This window comes from Natator depressus, chromosome 10 (assembly GCF_965152275.1).
Source record: "Natator depressus isolate rNatDep1 chromosome 10, rNatDep2.hap1, whole genome shotgun sequence".
Taxonomy (NCBI): Eukaryota; Metazoa; Chordata; order Testudines; family Cheloniidae; genus Natator; species Natator depressus.
In genome coordinates this window covers 79,822,778-79,841,077 of record NC_134243.1, presented here as the reverse complement: position 1 = coordinate 79,841,077, position 18,300 = coordinate 79,822,778, and the positions used below count along the sequence as shown (strand labels likewise).

The window sequence follows — 18,300 nt, the reverse complement described above, 5'->3', positions numbered from 1 at the left end:
AAAGCACACAGTGGTGGTTCACAGTCAAGCGGGAAGGGCATATCGAGTGGGGTCCCCCAGAGATCGGTCCTAGGTCTGGTTCTATCCAATATCTTCATAAACGATTTGGATAGTGGCATAGAGAGTACACTTATGAAGTTGGCAGACGATAACAAGCTGGGAGGACTTACAAGTAGTTTGGAAGACAGGATTAGAATTCAAAATGATCAACACAAACTGGAGAAATGGTCTGAAATAAGTCGGATGAAATTCAATAAGGACAAAGGCAAAGAGGAATAATCAATTGCACAAATACACATACAAAATAGAAATGACTGCCTAGGAAGGAGTACTGCAGAAAAGGATCTGGGGGTCATAGTGGATCACAAACTAAATACGAGTCCACAGTGCGATGATATTGCAAAAAAAGCGAACCTCACTGTATTAGCAGGAGTGTTGTAAGCAAGACATGAGAAGAAATTCTTCTGCTTTACTCAGTACTGATAAGGCCTCAACTGTCCAGTTCTAGGCACCACACTTTGGGAAAGATGTGAACAGACTGGAGAAAGTCCAGAGGAAGGCAACAAAAATTATTAAAGGTCTAGAAAACATGATGCAGGACGAAAGATTGAAAAAATTGAGTTTGTTTAGTCTGGAGAAGAGAAGACAGAGGGGACATGATAACAGTTTTCAAGTACATAAAAGGTGGTTACACGGAGGAGGGAGAAAAATTGTTCTAGTTAACCTCAGGATAGGACAAGTAACAATGGGCTTAAATTGCAGCCAGGGTGGTTTAGGTTAGTCATTAGGAAACAGTTCCTAACTGTCAGGGTAGGTAAGCAATGGAACAAATTACCTAGGGGAGTTGTGGAATCTCCATCACTGGAGATTTTTAAGAGCAGGTTGGACAAACACCTGTCAGGGATGGTCTAGAGAATACTTAGTCCTGCCTCAGTTCCAGGGATTGGGCTAGATGATCTATTAAAGTCCCTTCCTCTCTTACCTTTCTATGATTTTAAGATCTTTGGCCTAAAAGAACGTAAGGGCCCATCTACTGTACATTGTAAGTACAACCAAGCCAGAGGACTAATTTGCAGCACAGCTGGAACTGGCCTAAAGATTGGAAATGTGCTGCAATCAAGCAAATATTTTGTTACTAGGTCACAGGCTCAATTGTAATTGTAGCGTAGACAAGGTCCTGGGTGGCTGGGCCTCATCCCCACTCGTTCATTGTGCGATTGCCAGATTTTTCTTTATAAAGCATTGACAGCATCCGAGGGCCTGTACAAACAGGCGAGATGACACCATTCCTGCACTGAGAGTCTTACAATGTAAGTGGGTAACATATAGGCAAGGGGAGAGGCAGATGCTCAGATTCACTCTTTTGCAGGTGAAACACCAAACCATTTAGTATATTCAGACCCTGCACACAATGCTGTATGTAGCCTGACATGCTCGAAACATCAGGCTTCTGAGGGTTCCTTTAGACTGGTTTGAAAACCTTAGCTGGATGGATAAAGACCAGCTACATTTGAGGTCTTAAATTCCTTATCACTTCAGTGTAAGGGGGGGGGGTGTAGCGGAGAGGCAGTTGAAAATGTTGCTTACATTTTTTCCACAAAAAACAGCTTTTTGAACAATATGAAACGGCATCTCAGACGATTTCTGTATCCTTCAAACTCCCATTTTTCCACAGATCAATTCAAAACTAATTTTAAATATTGGATTTTTGCCCTTCTCTGGGCTTGGAAGGGGACAAAACATGGGAAAACTTGCATTTTGATTCCATCCAGTTTGAACAGAAATACATGTTTGGTTTCAAGTTTTCATCAAAAAGTTGGGAAAAAACAAAAAATTGAACATTTTTTGTTCAAAGTAATTCCTGTTTTTCAACCAACCCTGAGACTGTAGCTTTGTGTGTTTCTTTACAATGTATAGTAAAGGCCTGGACATAGATCCACCCCTTCCCTCCACTTTCAATATTTTTTCTGACCCCTCCCCCCATATTATATTTTTATATTTATATCTATCTATCTATCTATCTTCTTAGAAATATATATCTATGGGTTTTCCTAAGCAGAGAGCTGGGAAGGGGACTTTCAATCCTGAAGAATGTTTGCTCCAAGTGGTTTCATGAAATAAATATTAAAACTCTCTGGTCTGTTTTGAACAGTTTCAAAATCACCTCCCCTTTCTCTGATGTCAAATCTACTAACTCTCTAGACTTCCACAGAGCATTTAGGGGCAGATAAGACCTGCCACCTTTGCAATGGTTAAAAAAACCCCAAAACCAAGCACATCTTTCAATCCTCCTTTATACACCCTAAAAGCAGACAAGACTAATTCTAGTCACCTTTTGAACAACTGGCCAGTCGGGATATAATCATCAACATCATTTACAGAGCAAAACCTGTTGCAATTTGCTCATAGAGCGCTCAATTCAAAAACTAACTTCCTCTCTTGCCCAGCAGCAAAACCCTATCAAGAGTGAATTATATATAAATAAATACCCCCTTCTGCCCTTCTAAACAACCTCATTAGATATTAGTGATTCTATGGGCTTGTCTCTAAGTGTTGGTATTTAAGCACAGCATGAGGTGCATTGCACTCTATTGGGGATTACCAAGCCTTTTATACTCAACCTGGAGTTGTTTCATTATTGAGTCTGACCTAAGGCTGAAGGTGACCGCAAATTAGACAGAGGAAGAGTCTGCCCCCGGTTTCCTGCTCCTTTATAAACACTCCTTCAAGAATTCTGAAATTGTAAGCTTGTGGCAGGAGCAATCTTTTGATTAGAACAGAGTGTGTGTGCCTATCTGATTAACAGCTGTTGCTGGTAGTTGGAATCCAACCCCCAGCATGGATCAGGTCTTGTATCCATGGCAGCAGGGTATTTATTACAGTTCCTACCACTCTCCACCCAGGATTGGCGGACTTTAGCCCTTAATCATATCGAAAAGTAGGAGAACACAGGGACTGACTCTCTGACCAGCTGAAATAAAACAAAGGGGGGGGGGAGATTCCTTAACAAATGGTGAGTGACAAACGTTTTTGATCTATTTGAAACGTGCCTCATTGTGCTACATTCAGAAATTGAACATTTTTTCCTCCCCTCCTTCCTTTTTCCGCTACAGGCAAAATTTCTGTCCCAGGATCAAATTAATGGTACGTACCGTTGCTTTTTAATGAGCAGGATCAGTTTAACAAGTTTACCGCTAACAGCGTTTCTCATTAAAGGGTCTCATTCTGGGGAATTTACTTCGTTGTTTAACATTCTCATAATTCTTGAGGTGAACTGTCTCTGCTAGCTAATGTTTTTTAAAAGGGAACATTAGATGCAGTCAGCCGGAGACGTCCTCTCTGCAGTTGGCTGCTGGGGGTGGGGTGCGGTTTGGGCTAGCAAAGGAAAGGGAGCAAGAAACTGGAGTATCTTACAAACCATTTGTATGTATCGTTCTTAAAAACTAAGAACGCTGGATTTCAGGGGGAAAGAGGTTTAACTCCCCGCCCCCAACCCTTTAACATTACATCTCTGGACAAATAAGGAAGAGAGAATATTTGAAGCAATAATTGGAGATACTGACGCAGTACTGTAAAGCTTTGGACCTTAAGCAAACCCCTAGAAAGGCAGGGGAAGGCTGGTTTGTTGAGCAAAGCACGGGACCGAGTCAGGAGAGCCAAGTTCTAATTCCCACTTCTTCCTGCATGACCCTTGGCAAGTCACTTACCACCTCTCTCTGTGTTTCCCTCTCTCAAAATGGCCACAGCAGCGATCTGCCTTATTAACCACTTGGAAAGAGCAGCAGGATCCTTGAATGGGAGGCAAAATAGAAACCTTGGTTTGATTATATGAACCCGGGGTGGGAGAGCAGGCCCAGGGATTGGAGGGTGCTGATTTGGAGAGGTAGTAGGCAGACAGCTAAGACAGGGGATACCTGGGGGGGGGGGCAAATGGCATGCGGCAAGCAGCTGCCACTGGCCCTGCACAATACCGGCCGGCGAGGGGGATCGGAAAGGGTGGGAGAAAGTCAGGGTAGGGAGGAGCTGCAGAGCCAGCTCTGAGACGTGCTGGAAATCTTTCATCTCTGAGCCAGTCCCCCCAAGCCACTTAGTTCTTCACCCTGACCCACCAGGAAAGCACTGGGGGCAGGGCACACAAAACTTTGGCCTTTGAGCAGCATCAGTTGATCCCAAGCTGTTTCCCGGAAGCATCTTTTGAAAGGAGAATCACATACAACTAGGACAGGCTTCCTTACACCCCGGGTACAGACTCCTGCCCTTTGGAGCCCGTCTCTTAGCTGGAGCTGGTCTCAGGGAAGGTACCTCCACGGTATTGTCCACTCAGCCAGTCACAAAACTCTGCACTTTAACTCCAGGAAAGAGCTCATCACAATCCAATCCCCATCACGAGCACTTACGGGATAGAAAGAGGTTGGGTTCTACATAGCCCCTGGCACCCTCAAGGTAGCTCAAGGCACTGTACAAATTACTAAGTAACGCTGGCGTGTGTCAGGGCTGAGTAGCCAACAGGGCAGCCTACGAGCTCTCATTGCCCGGGACAGTGGGATCTGCTGCTAAGGTTATTTTTAGAAAACTATCTGGAGTTCAGAATGCAATTCACAAAGCACAGCAGAACTAATGCGCGCACACGACAGCAGGTCGGTCAGTGGTGTCTCCTCTAGGGCCGGCAGGAGCACCCGTTCTGTCTGCAGACTGGCCGAGGTCAGTAGAGTGCAGTCTCAGGGCAAGGCCTCCAAATGCTTGTGAGTGCAGTAAAAAGAACTAAAGAGGACGCGTTTCCACCAGTCCCCCATTGTGTGACGCACCTTACGTTTCTCAAAACAATGACCCAGCACCAAGCACATTGCTGGCATTGTCTCTCAGGGTGAAATCCTAGCCCCACGAAGTCAAGGGGAGGTTAGCCATTCACTCTAAGAGGGCCAGGATTTCACCTCTAGAGACCAAGCAGGGTCTGGGCTCGCCTTTGGCCTGGGATTGCGTGGGCTAACCACCCCCCTGGGATGGGCTAGACCATTGCTGGGGGCCTGACTAGCATAGCCCCAGTGTAAAACCTGCCTCAGCTCTTCCTTCTCCTGGGAATAAACGGCATCCGCGCCAATGTTCAAATTCAGAAGGTACACTGGAAAGAGCAGCATGGCCCATCAGCCACCCCAAAGTGCACACACAGCGAGCAAGTTTCATAGTCCCCACAAGGCATGAGAGTCTTCATCTCATCCAAAGGAGGGGCGTTGAACATGGTGCATATCCTCCCCCTCCCCACAGGTCACCCCGGCCACATGGGCACAAGCTCTGGTGAGAGGCTTGAACGAAGGATGCTCCAGCCCAGAAGCAAGAGTGCTACCAAACGAGCCCTACAGACACTAATTATTGCTGCTGGAAAATTCAGCGGGGGAGATTTTTGACAGGGAGTCGCACCCACGCACCCCGTCAGCCCATATTTAAAAGCCTGGTTGCACAAACTAAAAAAGCACTTGACCCTAAACAAACAATTCAGTGGGTGCTGAGGTGGTCTATATGTAGTAGGCAAAGGCAATGGGTCAGTGGTTGGACGGAGGTCTGGGAGTTGAAAGCTGGCTTCTACCCCCAATCTCTGCAATGGACTTGCTTTTGCTCAGTCTTTGCATTCGGATCAAAATCTGTCCAGCTGCACTCTACAGCCCTAATTAACAGCAGAGAGTAACCAGCCTGCGAAAACCAACATACGGGCTTATCTAATTGCACAACAGAAAGCACTGATATCAGGCTGCTGGAAAGCAATAGGGAAGCTCGCTTATTGCTAAAGCACTGGCCGGCTCCATCAGCCCAACTAGTTAAAATCCAGACTCACTTTATTAGATAAAGGAGTTGACCTTTCGAAATTCAGGATCCATCTTCACCAACAAATTGACTGTTCTTTAGCCTGATCTATGGAGACAGGTCCTTACGGTCTCAGTCGTCTTAATGAAATCGGCTACTAGCCAGATCCTCACAGAGCTGGGGCAAGGTTTTAACCATCTTCTCAAACCAGCCATCTGTTTTCTATGACTCCATGGCTGTGAAGTTTTCACCTTTACTCCAGCCCCTGCCACGGAATCTAAATTCTTATTTCTAGCCCTTAAAGCTGTCAGGGGAACCTTTGAATGCAACCGACGCAGTGAAAGTCTGCCAGAGTCTCCATACACAACAAAGCTGAGGAGAACTGCTCCCATTCATCTCAGGGCAGCATTAATCTTGAGTTCTGTTTCCATCATGAGGATATGGGGAAGAGGGTGGGGAAAAGGTTAGCAAGACTAGCGTATATATTTGTTTTGCCGTAGCCTTGGTCATGGGCCAGGATCTCATTGTGGTAAGTGCTCTACAAACAAAAAAACATGGACCTTACCACAGAGATCACCCCTACCCCACAGAATTGTATTTTGGCTTGGTAGTAGGTCGCAGCGTCACGACTGATTTCTTTCAGTACAATTTAAAATGACATCACAGCACGGTGTGTCTAGTTCCCTATTTTCCCTTTGTTCATTTCCTTAGGCTTGTCATCCAGCCATGGGTCCTTTGGGAATCGGAGGGAAAAGGAGTCAGGGAAGTGAGCCGTTTGTCTCTGTAGGTTTCTCTTAGTTGTTCAGAGAATGTCGGTCAATTGTTTCAACACCACCGTCCTCTTCTCATTAGTATTCCACCCAGTAGATTTAGACAGTTAAGTGTTTAAAAAGCTATTTCCCAAGCAGAGATCCTTTGCCGCTCTGATGAATGTTTAGGAGCTCAAGAACTCCATAGCTCATTAGTCTGAATATATTAAAGGAGGCTTGAGTTGCTAGGGCTCATGGAATTCACTGTTCTGTACTCCTACTCCAAACAGGGGTTTGTTCCCAGGACCATCTACAGACTCCCTAACGTCTCACCACTGTTACAGGATCATAGAATCATAGCACTAGAAGGGACCTCAAGAGGTCATCTAGTCCAGTCTGCTGCACTCATGGCAGGACTAAGTATTATCTAGACCATCCCTGACGAGTGTGTGTCTAACCTGCTCTTAAAAATCTCCAATGATGGAGATTCCACAACCTCCCTAGGCAATTTACTCCAGTGCTTAACTACCCTGACGGTGAGGAAGTTTTTCCTAATGTCCAACCTAAACCTCCTTTGCTGCAATTTAAGCCCATTGCTTCTTGTCCTATCCTCAGAGGTTAAGAAGAACAATTCTTCTCCCTCCTTCTTGTAACAGTCTTTTGTGTACTTGAAAACTGTTATGTCCCCTCTCAGTCTTCTCTTTTCCAGACTAAAAAAACCCAGTTTTTTCAATCTTCCCTCGTAGGCCATGTTTTCTAGACCTTAATCATTTTTGTTGCTCTCCTCTGGACTTTCTCCAGTTTGTTCACATCCTTCCTGAAATGTTGCGCCCAGAATTGGGCACAATACTCCAGTTGTGGCCTAATCAGCATGGTGTACAGTAGAAGAATTATTTCTCGTGTCTTGCTTACAACACTCCTGCTAATATATCCCAGAATGATATTCATTTTTTTTTTTTGCAACAGTGTTGCACTGTTGATCCATACTTGGCTTATGGTCCACTCTGACCCCCAGATCCCTTTTCACAGTACTCCTTCTTAGGCAGTCATTTCCCATTTTGTATGCGTGCAACTGATTGTTCCTTCCTCAAACAAAGTACTTTGCATTTGTCCTTATTGAGTTTCATCCTATTTACTTCAGACCATTTCTCCAGATCATTTTGAATTTTAATCCTATCCTCCAAAGCACTTGCAACCCCTCCCAGCTTGGTATTGTCCACAAACTTTATAAGTGTACTCTCTATGCCATTATCTAAATCATTGGTGAAGATATTGAGCAGAACCGGACCCAGAACTGATCCCTGTGGGACCCCACTCGTTATGCCCTTCCAGCATGACTGAGAACCACTGATAACTTCTTGAGGTCCCTTCCAACCCTACATTTCTGTGATGGGAGCTAGCTGCACTATGAGCCACTAGAGAAGCTAGAAGGAAAAGGCCATCCACCACTTTGACCACAAGTTCAGGAGCTGAATTTAAGGACAAGCCTCAACAGCTCCTTTTCTCTACTCCCTTCTCTTCTTTGGAAAGGTCTAGTATGTATGTACACACACACACACACACACACACACAGAGTGTTCAGGGAGTCATCTGATGCTTTAGCTACAAGGGTTGATGAAATGCTGGAAGAGCTAAAACTCTGACCAAGTCAATTGGTCATTTTGCAGGTTTAAATAGTCTAGCTGCTTTTTCCTCCTGACTAGTAGACTGCAGGGAAATTTCACTTTCAAACTAAGGCAATATTGGATGGCAACACACATCGGTTTTTGTTTTTAAACTAGAATTCAAGGAATGCTTTTCTCTATACGATAAGAAACAAAAAGGCAAGATAAATGCCAGTGACCTGATCACAGTGATGCGGTGCTTGGGAACCAGCCCAACTCTGGGAGAGGTAGAGAGACATCTTCAAGGACATAAAATTGGTAAGTAAAATAAATCTGGACCGCGAGGATTATTAAAACAAGGCAGGTGACATGTAGAGCTCTCAATCTGACAATAACCAAGTGAAAAGTAAGTCTAAAATGTTCAACAAGGAGGACCCCACCCAAACTAGCAGAAGAGGAAGAAGTTGGACATGATGGTATTTGCTAAGACTCACCTTTTCTGCTGTCGAGACGCTATAGTAATAAAAATGAGCAAGGCAGGAATCTAGGTAGATTGGGGTCTAAGATGAGACAGCCTAGGCAATACTGGGTAACCAGAACTTGGGCACAAGAGGGGTCAGATGTGCTGGATGATGGATAGGAAGGGCACATTTAGAAGACTTCACAGACAAGTCAAGCACAGGTATCAAAATGGTGCCCTAAGGACATCAAGAGGAGTGGGGAAAGGAGACACGCTTAAGAACCCTGTGCTGTCACAGTTGTGTGGAGCCCTCCCGAGATCAGAGAGTCCCCTCAAACCAGGCTAGGAAGGGAACAAAAAAGGTCATTTTCAGCTCCAGATGTTTTATTCAATTGTCTCTAAAAAGCACAGACTCGGGGGAGGGGGGTCAAAGAAGAGTCATGAACTGAGGTGGTCTGCACCAACCCATTGTGGGGCAGGGGCTTTCCGAGTGTCTGACAAGGCTACAGAATTGTTATAGCTAAAGACCGGGCTCCTCCAACCACCGGGGGGGGGGGGGGGGGGGAGCATCTATACCCGGATGAGCTGAAATGTGGTTCAGGCCCTTGCCCTGGGACAAAGGTTACTCCCCAGGCGTGCCCCCACGACGGGGCACGTGGCAGTGTACTCAGGCCAAGGCAGCACCACCACCAGTCTTAATGATTCTTTCAATTCGTACTGGGCCCAAGGAGGGCACCCGCCCCGAACGCTGGGCGCCCTTAACCCTTGTTTTAAACACCCCTCAGACCCGTGAAGAGCCAGACTCTCAATTAATCCTACACAGCCCTGATCCTTATCACCACGTGCTGGGACCCAAAGGTGTTGCCATTAGCTAGCACGCTGAGACGCCTCCGAGCTCGGTGGAATGCAGGCAAGCCCTGGCTAACGGCCTGAAGATGGACCTCCCACCTCACCGGCATGGCACAGGCCTAGCGCTGCGTGAGGGTCTCAGAAGGGAAGCAAGGCAATTCCTAGTTCGTAAGATGAGGATTGCCAAGGAGTAAGAGCGCGTCAGTCTGTGGAACAGCCCTGCAAGGCAGGGCCTCAGTGAGAGACTAACTGCCTGGATCTGGTGCATACAAACAAGAAGAGACAACGAATCTAGCTCAGGGAAGTAGGCCGAGCTCTCAGAGGAAAGGGGAAGAGCGAAGGCCGGAGGAGGCTGGGCTGATGGGGCGCGTATATGCCACTAGCTAAAGAACGTTTGTTGCTTTGTGTCATGTTTCCAGACAGAAAGGCAGAACTGGATTTTTCCACTTTCCTGACCATCATGTACAGGCAAAGGCAGCAGGAAGACCCTGAGAAGGAAATCCTGGCAGCCCTGGCAATGACAGACAAGCAGAAGAAGGGTTTCATCACCGCTTCTGAGCTGAGAGCTAAACTCACCAGGCTCGGAGAAAAGCTCTCAGAGGACGAAGGTACAGCATCAAAGGGCAGCATAAGTTCAACACCTTTCTAACCCCCTCCTCTCCCTCCACCCAACCCCCACTGGAGTCAGAGATGAGATCACAAACACCTGTGGGTGGGTAGCATGTGACCTGCCTTCGCCAGTGATCTTCAACCTCGAAGGGCCGGGGCACACGCTTCGTGGTAGAGCCAAGTCACCGGGGGTCACAATCCAATCACGGCACAGCGTGCTGACGTTGCGTCATGAGGCTTGCATTATGACATTGTGTTATCACAACTCTAGGTCATCACACTAATGCCACACATTGCTGCAACATTAGGGTACCACTGAGTTGCTCTTTGCAGCTTCACACAGTATTCTTTTGCTTTTCTTTTTACTCTCTTCTGGTCCAACTAGTCATCGGTACCTTTCCTACATGAGGCAGAAGAGGAGAGCCAACCCAAATCACAAGGGCCACATACCACTCCATAGCCCCAAGCTAAGGCTTTGATCTAAATCATAAACAAGCCGCTGCCTTATTCTCCATAAATATTTTGTTCGTCTCAGGTTAAAGTTGGCTGGAGGCTAGGAAGAAGTAGAGAGGAGTTACTCACCTGGCAGCAGATAGTCAGAACAGAGCCACACTCTTGGGATACACCTGCAGAAAAGATAAACCCGTTAATTAGGCGACATCCTGCACCAGGGCGGAGGCAGTGAAAGGTACCCCCCTGGGTTTTCTTTTTTTATGAGACTGCTTCCTTTTTGTTTGGTGGAGGATCAAGCCTTAGGCCTATCCTTAAAGTACAACCAAGGGAGCACAGAAGGGGGAAGGCAAACCCTGCCGTGAGGGGGGCTGATTACCCAGGCCCGCCATCGCCAGATGGGGAAGCAGTAAATCTGGCCAGACAAAGGAGGTACCTTGCCACAATCCTTAGTCAAAAATCTGCCCCCAGCAATTACAAGAGCTCTCAGGGGGCATCAAAAATGATCTGAAGAAGTTTTTATGGGACTGATTTTACCTCAGCCTTTTACAATCCTCTGAAAAGCTTTTTCTGCTTCAAATGTCATATGCATTGTCTGTGGACAGAAGCTTTTGGGGCAAGGGGGGGTCTAAATTTGAGAGAAATCAGACAAGCCATTTTTTGGAGATAGGCAGAGAAATGTGCCAAATGCCATCACACCAGGTAGTTCAAATGTTCATGGTACTTTATTACTCAAAAATGGATCCGCTGAACACTTCACATTTGGCTGCAGTTCTCTCAAAACTCCGGTGCATTTTGCCATATTCCAGGAAAGAGGCTCTCTAGCTTTGAAGTTACTCAATCCCTCTCTGTCGTGGTTCCTTGCTCTCCACTCTGCCTCGTCGTCAGGGGCAGTTGTCTTCAGGCTCGGGCTGCACCGAGGGGGGTGGGGCGAGTCCTACGCGGTCTGGGGCTCTGGGGCCATCTAGCAGAGGCAAGTACGCCACAGTAGTCTGGGGCTCCTGTCCCTACCCATGGGCGGCACAGTGCCCGATGTAGTCTCTAGCCCGCAGCCTTGGAGCTGGGGCTGATACCAATTAACGGGGCCGGGCTGATAACTGGCTGTAGCCTACGTCTCCGGGCCTCCGGCAGCCAAACACAGTCAATAGCCCAAGCCCTTTGGGGTGGGGCAGAGCAGAGAGCAGGCTTTAGCCTAAGTTTGGGGCTCAGGCAGCCAGCAAACGCACATCGTCTCGGGGTTCAGGTAGGGGTGAGCACCCACACAGTCTAGGGGGCTCCAACAAGGATTGAGCACCCAGCAAGCAGTCTAGGGTGCTGGCAGGGGTGTTCACGAAGCACAGGCCTCCTGGCCTAAGATGGGGAGTCGGCCACCCCGGGGCTGGGGTGCCAGGGGGACACAGGCCCGCCCTACTCCACCGCGTTCCAGCCCAGGACCCTAACAGTGGCAGAGGGGTCTGGCACTGGGTCAGTGGGGATCCAGCCGCAACATGCCAACCCAGACGCAGTCATCCCTGTAGCTGGCCAGTTGTCGGCTGCCCCGGGCTACTTCCTAACTCCCCGGGGTTTGGTATCTCTGGTCTCCACTGGTCCTCGGGCTACACAGCTGACGGTAGTCCCAGCAACTTCTCGCCTGGGTCCGTCCCGGGTGCCTCAACAAGGCAGGGGCATCTGTCTCCTCCACTGGCTCCAGCCCAACTGAGCTGCAGAGCCCTCCCTTTATACTTCCTGCCCCGCCCTTGTATGTCCGGTGAGGGGGTGGGTTGGATTTGGCTCCACCCACCAAAGGGAGCGTAGTGCTCCCTCACTCTCCAGTCCGGAGGGAGGCCACTTTACCTCACTACTGTCTCACATTAGGAACTTTAGAAAGACCCATCTAGAGTCTGGCAGATTTGGTAAGATTTGCTTAAAACCCAAGTCCACAGACTGTGTGTGCACATCCCCAGGCTCTTCACTGGCACAAGAACTGCCCTTCTTAATGCTAACGTGGAATTTAAATTTAATGGGTACACTCCCTCCATTTACCAGCATTAACTAAACCAGTTTTCAGGGAGATGTCTCAACAAGGCAGTGCCTCTTTACATAGCCCAGTTAGAGTATTCTAGAACAGCAGCTTATACACGTTTTTGCATCTAAAACAGGTTACTTATAACTCAAGTTATTGTTAAAGCTGAACAAAAATAAATAGTGAAACAAATTCTGGAGGCATTAGCCAGAATTAAAAACATCCTCGGTTGTTCTGTACATCCTAGGCACTTCACATTCATTTGAGAGCAGACACAGAGTTTGCCAGCCAAATTACAATGCACTATAGATTTTAATGAAGCAGGCAGCGGAATAAGGAATCCACTCAAGACCTTGGCTTGACACAATGAACTCTAGCTTGTTAAGCTGCAATAAATATTTCATGCTGCAACGGACTCAATTTCAAAAGCCTCCGCTATGTTCGGTAACTACTGGCATGTGGCTTCATTTGTGGTGTTGCTTAAAGTGGGCTTTTAAAAGCCTTCATCTCTCCAGCAAAATATCATTTTCCATTTTCCAGACAGGAACGAACAAAAGTTACCCTGGTGCAGTATTTAAAATGCTGCTCTGCTTTGGCTGGGGTGGGGTTGAAGTTTATCTGTTTTTAAAGGTGCATGGTTACCATGTGGATAGTCTCATGTTTGAAAGTAGAAGTATTAGATCTCTTGATCACACAAAGAACAGTTACTTACCTTACAGTAACTATGGTTCTGCAAGATGCGTCGTCCAGGTGGATTCCACTCTTGTAGTCCTGGGAGGTAAGAGGGAACAGAGGCACAATTGGACCCACTCTGCTCTTGGGTTGGGGGGGGCAGGTGTGGCCCCAACACACACGGCTGGCCAAAAGGATCTGATCCTAGGCGTACGGGGCACACGCACACCGACAGTATGTCTGCACAGGAACTAGACACCCGCGGCTGGCCCGTGCCCCCTGACTCGGGCTCGTAGGGCTGTTTCACTGCCAGAGCCCAGGCTTTAGGACCCTGTGGGGTGGGGGGTCCCAGAGCTCAGGCTCCAGTCTGAGTCTGGATGTCTACACTGCAATAAAATAGCCCCAAAGCCAGAGGGTTTTTCTTTGCTGTGTAGACGTCCCCCAAGAGTGGAATCCAGGTGGGCAATCCCTCCATCACACGGCACGGCTCCTTGCCTGCCTTCTTCCCCCAGAAATTACACGGACTCCAGGGGTGGTGCCCTCACCGTTTCCACAACGGTCCCTGTGCAGCAGTCTATTTATAGCACCAACCGTGCTTTCTGGCCCTCTCCTCAGGGCCTGAGGGGAACAGAGGTCTCCCTGCCTTGAGGCCTCTATGTAACTGGGCTCACCTCCCTCTCCTTGGCACTTCCTTCCTGCCTCTTTATCAGCCTTGGGCTGATGGGCTAATTGGCTCCCAGCCAGCAAGCCTGATTGTCTAAATTACCCCCCTCAACTTTCCCAAGGGGAACTAATGAACATCAGAGTGATCAGAGTGCAGGTTCACCTGTTCACCCCCTGCACGAACTGAAATTGTATGGCCTGTGTTATCCAGGGGAGACTAGACGATTTAATGGTCCTTTCTGACCTTAAAAAAAAAAAAAAAAATCTATGGAACTGTCGCCCAAAACAATATCTGCCACAAAATCTCTAGATAGACAAGGTGGGGAGGGTAATATCTGTTATTGGACCAACTGTTTGTGGTGAGAGAAGCTTTTGAGCCACACAGAGCTACAACTAGACTGCATACAAAGTCACTAGATTTTTTAAATATTAATTTTAACACCTACAGAAGAAATAGGCAAGCAACTAGATTCCTCTTCCCTCCTGCCATTTGAGAAGAGAAAGATGTCAAAGTCTCCCATAGTGATTTGGTGCAATATGCCGTGTTGGTCCCAGGATATTAGAGATGCAAAGTGTGTGAGGTAATATCTTTTATTGGACCAGCTTCTGGTGGTGAGAGAGACACGCTTCCAAGCTTACACAGAGCTCTTCTTTAGGTCACAAGGAGAGCTCTCTCTAAGCTCAAAAGCTCGTCTCTCTCACCAACGGCAGTTAGTCCAACAAAAGATATTCCCTCCCCCACCTTGTCTTTCTTGGTACAATATGACGTTGCAGTTGCACTTTCACATACTGTCTCTTCTGTGAACATGTTTGACTGGCACTTTATTATTTGAACAGGATACTTGAAAATAGATAATCTATAACAGATATATCTACTGCCCATTTGAATCGCTTAGTTTGGTGGGGAGGAGGGGGCAGCGTCCAATACTGAAGGTCAGAACATTAGATGTGTTGCCAAGACTTTTGCACAGCCATGGTGAAAAGCATCAGCATTGCATCACTGTCCCCCGAAGCCATTGGCTCAGCAATTTATCCCTCGCACTCCGTTCATTCTTGCATTGCTAGAGCTATATTATAAACCAGAACTCTAAAGCCATCATGAAATTTCTCTTGGGTTCAAACACTGAGGGCCTGTCCATAGGACAAAATGGCACTGGCATTTCTAAGGTGTGAATTTAAGCCAATTTTGTTGGCTGCAATTGCAGTGCAATCCTCAGCATGGACACTTATTTTGGTTTAAGTGTGGTTTAGTTTAAGTCAATAGGGAATACGTTTAAATTAAACCCAAATAAGCCACTCACACTGAAATAAGAGTGTGTCCGCACAGGGCTTGCCCACATTTAAAAATTGGTTAAAGTTAAACCGGTGAAAGTTTCCGATGTAGGTAAGGCCTGCGGGTCAGATCCTCACGTCGTGCAAGTCAGCTGAACTCCATGGGCTTTAACAGAACTACAATTTATGTCAGCTGAGGAATGACCCTCTGTGCTTGTGTTTCCCAGTGAGTGTCCACCTCTCCATGCCAAACTCTGAACTCAGTGTAGATCAGCCACTAATATTTCAAGTAACTAAATCAAATTTTCATTTAACAACAAAAGCCAGATTTTTAACAGTCATTTAAATAAAAGAAATTGAAGGAGGATGACACAGTACCTAAAATAAGTTGAACTGAGATGGTTACATTTTGTTATTTACAGTGGATGACCTTCTAAGAGAAGCTAACATTGCACCAAATGGGATCGTGAAATATGAAGAATTCATCCACACCATCACCCTTCCTCTTGCAGACTACTGAATTTCAGAATGACGAGACTGCATCGGTAGGGAAATAGGCAAGCTTTTCCAGCTTACATTTTCCTGGATCACTTTTGGGCTCACTGGAATCAGCACTGCTTGCCTTTAAGGAGCAATGTTTTGCCTTATTAGATGGAAGTATTTATGTTTGAACAGGTTTTTCCCATTGCAAGGCCCGGCCACACCTTCCTTGTCAGTTGGAATGGAGTGTTCATGTCAAACACTGGATGTATTATTTTAAATTAATTGAATGCCATGTTATTTTGCATAAAGCTTATCATGCTTACAAACCCACTCATTAGTAATTAGCATTTTAAAAACACGTTATACTTTAATGGGGACAGTTTTTCAGAGTAAAATCAGCTACCTACCTTAATGTCACAGGGAGATGGTTGTTCTTGAGAGTAAAAGGAAGAAAGAACAGCTATTTGGCCTGACTCTGTGAGCCTGTGGTAGCCAACTATTCCCTGTGTATAAGGTATCCTAGGGTGCTTGACTATGCTACCCATAAACCTTGGCAAGTTTGGAACGACCATGCATATCGCTCGCACCACTGCCTGGATACACACAACCCACTGATCAATCGTCTTGCTGTTATGGAGAAGCCGAGCCAACACGCCAGTGGGAAGGGGAGCTCAGGACCCTGTTGGCTATCTGGATGAGGACAGTGGTCAGGCAGATGTGAGTTCTTCCAAACAGAATCACAGCAACAGTGGTTACCGGGCTTACAGTGAACTGCGAGAAACAGGAGCCTTCCTATTACTCTGCAAGCATGATAAGAGGTTCCCTGTGCAGCATAACTTTACTCATCCAGACTCTTGGGGAGTGGAGGATAAAGAGGAGCAAGATCTCCATACTACCATGCTTATGACCTTTTATTAATCAGGAAGCTACATCAACTTGCAACACCATAGGAAATCTCCATGAAGTTGGTCCAATAAACAATATTACGTCACCCACATTGTCTCTCTGTGAAGTTAGACACCCACAGCGACTCCTGAGGGCTTTGCATAAGAAATCTCAATCCTATGCAGAAAAGAGAGCCATAGTCCTTGACCGAAACACTGTGGGATAGCTGCCCAGAACATACTCCTAAAGACACTTCAGCAGTGTGGACACAACAATACAGTTGTGATGGCAGAACCATGTAGCCTCGTCAGGGCTGTAAACTAGGGTGATCAAACCCATTCAGTGGAGTGGGCTGAATTTCAGCTTTAAGTATGGTCCCTTGACCTGGGTATAAATTTAGGACTACATAAACGCCTTGGTCCCCAGCAGATGTCAATGGGAGGTTGGCACAGACTATGGTCTTTATCTAGTAACTGAACTTGTAATGCTATCTCTTCAGTACATTAGCAAGATACTATACTCCCTGCTAGGATCACTGCTGTATCTGTCCATTGGTGCTCTTCCTCCCCACTCCTCCTTTCTTCCCTGCAGCAACTCTGCAATTCCCATCCTCCTCTCATTCCCTTTATCAGATGATCAGCAACAAAGTAGTTAATGTAGATACATTAGGGAATTAACTCTAAAGCCTAAGATGGGGTGGGGGAGATGTCATTGTTTCAGACTACATGCAGACTCAGGAAAACTCAGTATATTGATTTCTCCTGTTCACATTTGAGAAGTTCTTTCTTCAGCTATTAAAGCCAGAAACTTTCATTTTCAAAAAGTAAACACAGATCCTGCAGAACATGAATATTCCATGCAGGCCATCTAAACATGTCAAATGGGCTGGATCCATGTTTGACTTAGCTAGAACATTTCAGTTCATGAAAAATTAAAGAGTGCCCACAACGTTTAGGCCCTCTACATACAACTTTTACCCCGGGTTTTGTTAACAGAAACCTTGTTTGTGCATCCCCACCTCCGTGCTAACCACATCTGTATCAATATGTTCTAGTAGCTCTCTCATAAAGGTTCTCCATGACACAGAACGTCCAGAGGACATGGTCAGTGGCATCAGGGGCCAGGCACGCTGGGTTATATTACTGCAGAGCTGGGATGAAGGAGGATAGGCCAAACCAATTATGTGAACATGGTTATTGGGTCCTGCTCATGTTGCAAAACAATATGTTGAAGTGGTTACTGGGTGACAACTCTGTGAGAGTCTAGGCCTCAAGCAGGGGCAAGACACAGAGCCAGCCAACCATGGTTACTAATTATGACCGCAAGATGTCAACTGATGACAAGCAGGCACATCCCTAAGTCTGCACATAGCCTCATTAAAGGCAGCAGGGATCCATTCACAGAGTCAGCTGTGGGCTCAGGACTCTAGTTTTAGTCATATTTCATGTGTGGCCACAGTGTTTAGAGCCAACCGTGTCAGTAACTGACCACAAAAACTTGGTTAAAAGTTGTCCTGTGGACAGGCTTGTTGGGTCTTTCAAACAGTAAGTTGGGCCCCAACGCTCTTGGAGGTGGGCATTTTTTCCCTGTTTTAAATATGGAAAACTGAGACACAAAAGGGTGAAGTGACTTGCCCAAAGTCTTGCAAGAGATGGGAGTGGATCCAAAAAATCTGTCATTCACCCCAGTGCCATCCCTTGTGCATTTCCCGCTTTCATTTACTCACGAAGACTTGAGTTGCAGATTTTGCAGTTCCCATGCCATTATCAGCCATCATGAGGTAACACCATAATGAACTCAAATCCT

At 46.6% G+C, this 18,300-nt stretch overlaps 1 protein-coding gene across 1 annotated transcript; it reads left to right on the top strand.

Annotated features, from left to right (window-relative positions):
* The first annotated feature begins 2,884 nt into the window (after positions 1 to 2,884).
* CALML4 (calmodulin like 4) lies at positions 2,885 to 16,636 on the top strand. The gene is made up of 5 exons (XM_074966624.1): positions 2,885 to 3,013; positions 3,114 to 3,144; positions 8,327 to 8,467; positions 9,878 to 10,066; positions 15,549 to 16,636. Exons 1-5 carry the CDS (start codon positions 3,011 to 3,013, stop codon positions 15,644 to 15,646), a joined length of 462 nt encoding a protein of 153 aa, XP_074822725.1. The 5' UTR covers positions 2,885 to 3,010; the 3' UTR covers positions 15,647 to 16,636.
* The last annotated feature ends 1,664 nt before the right edge of the window (positions 16,637 to 18,300 follow it).

Excerpts from the sequence above, each read along its gene's own strand:
- CALML4 (XM_074966624.1), top strand. Across the intron at positions 8,468-9,877 it reads TCTTCAAGGACATAAAATTG|ACAGAAAGGCAGAACTGGAT; the intron begins GTAAGTAAAATA and ends TCATGTTTCCAG. Across the intron at positions 10,067-15,548 it reads AAAGCTCTCAGAGGACGAAG|TGGATGACCTTCTAAGAGAA; the intron begins GTACAGCATCAA and ends TGTTATTTACAG.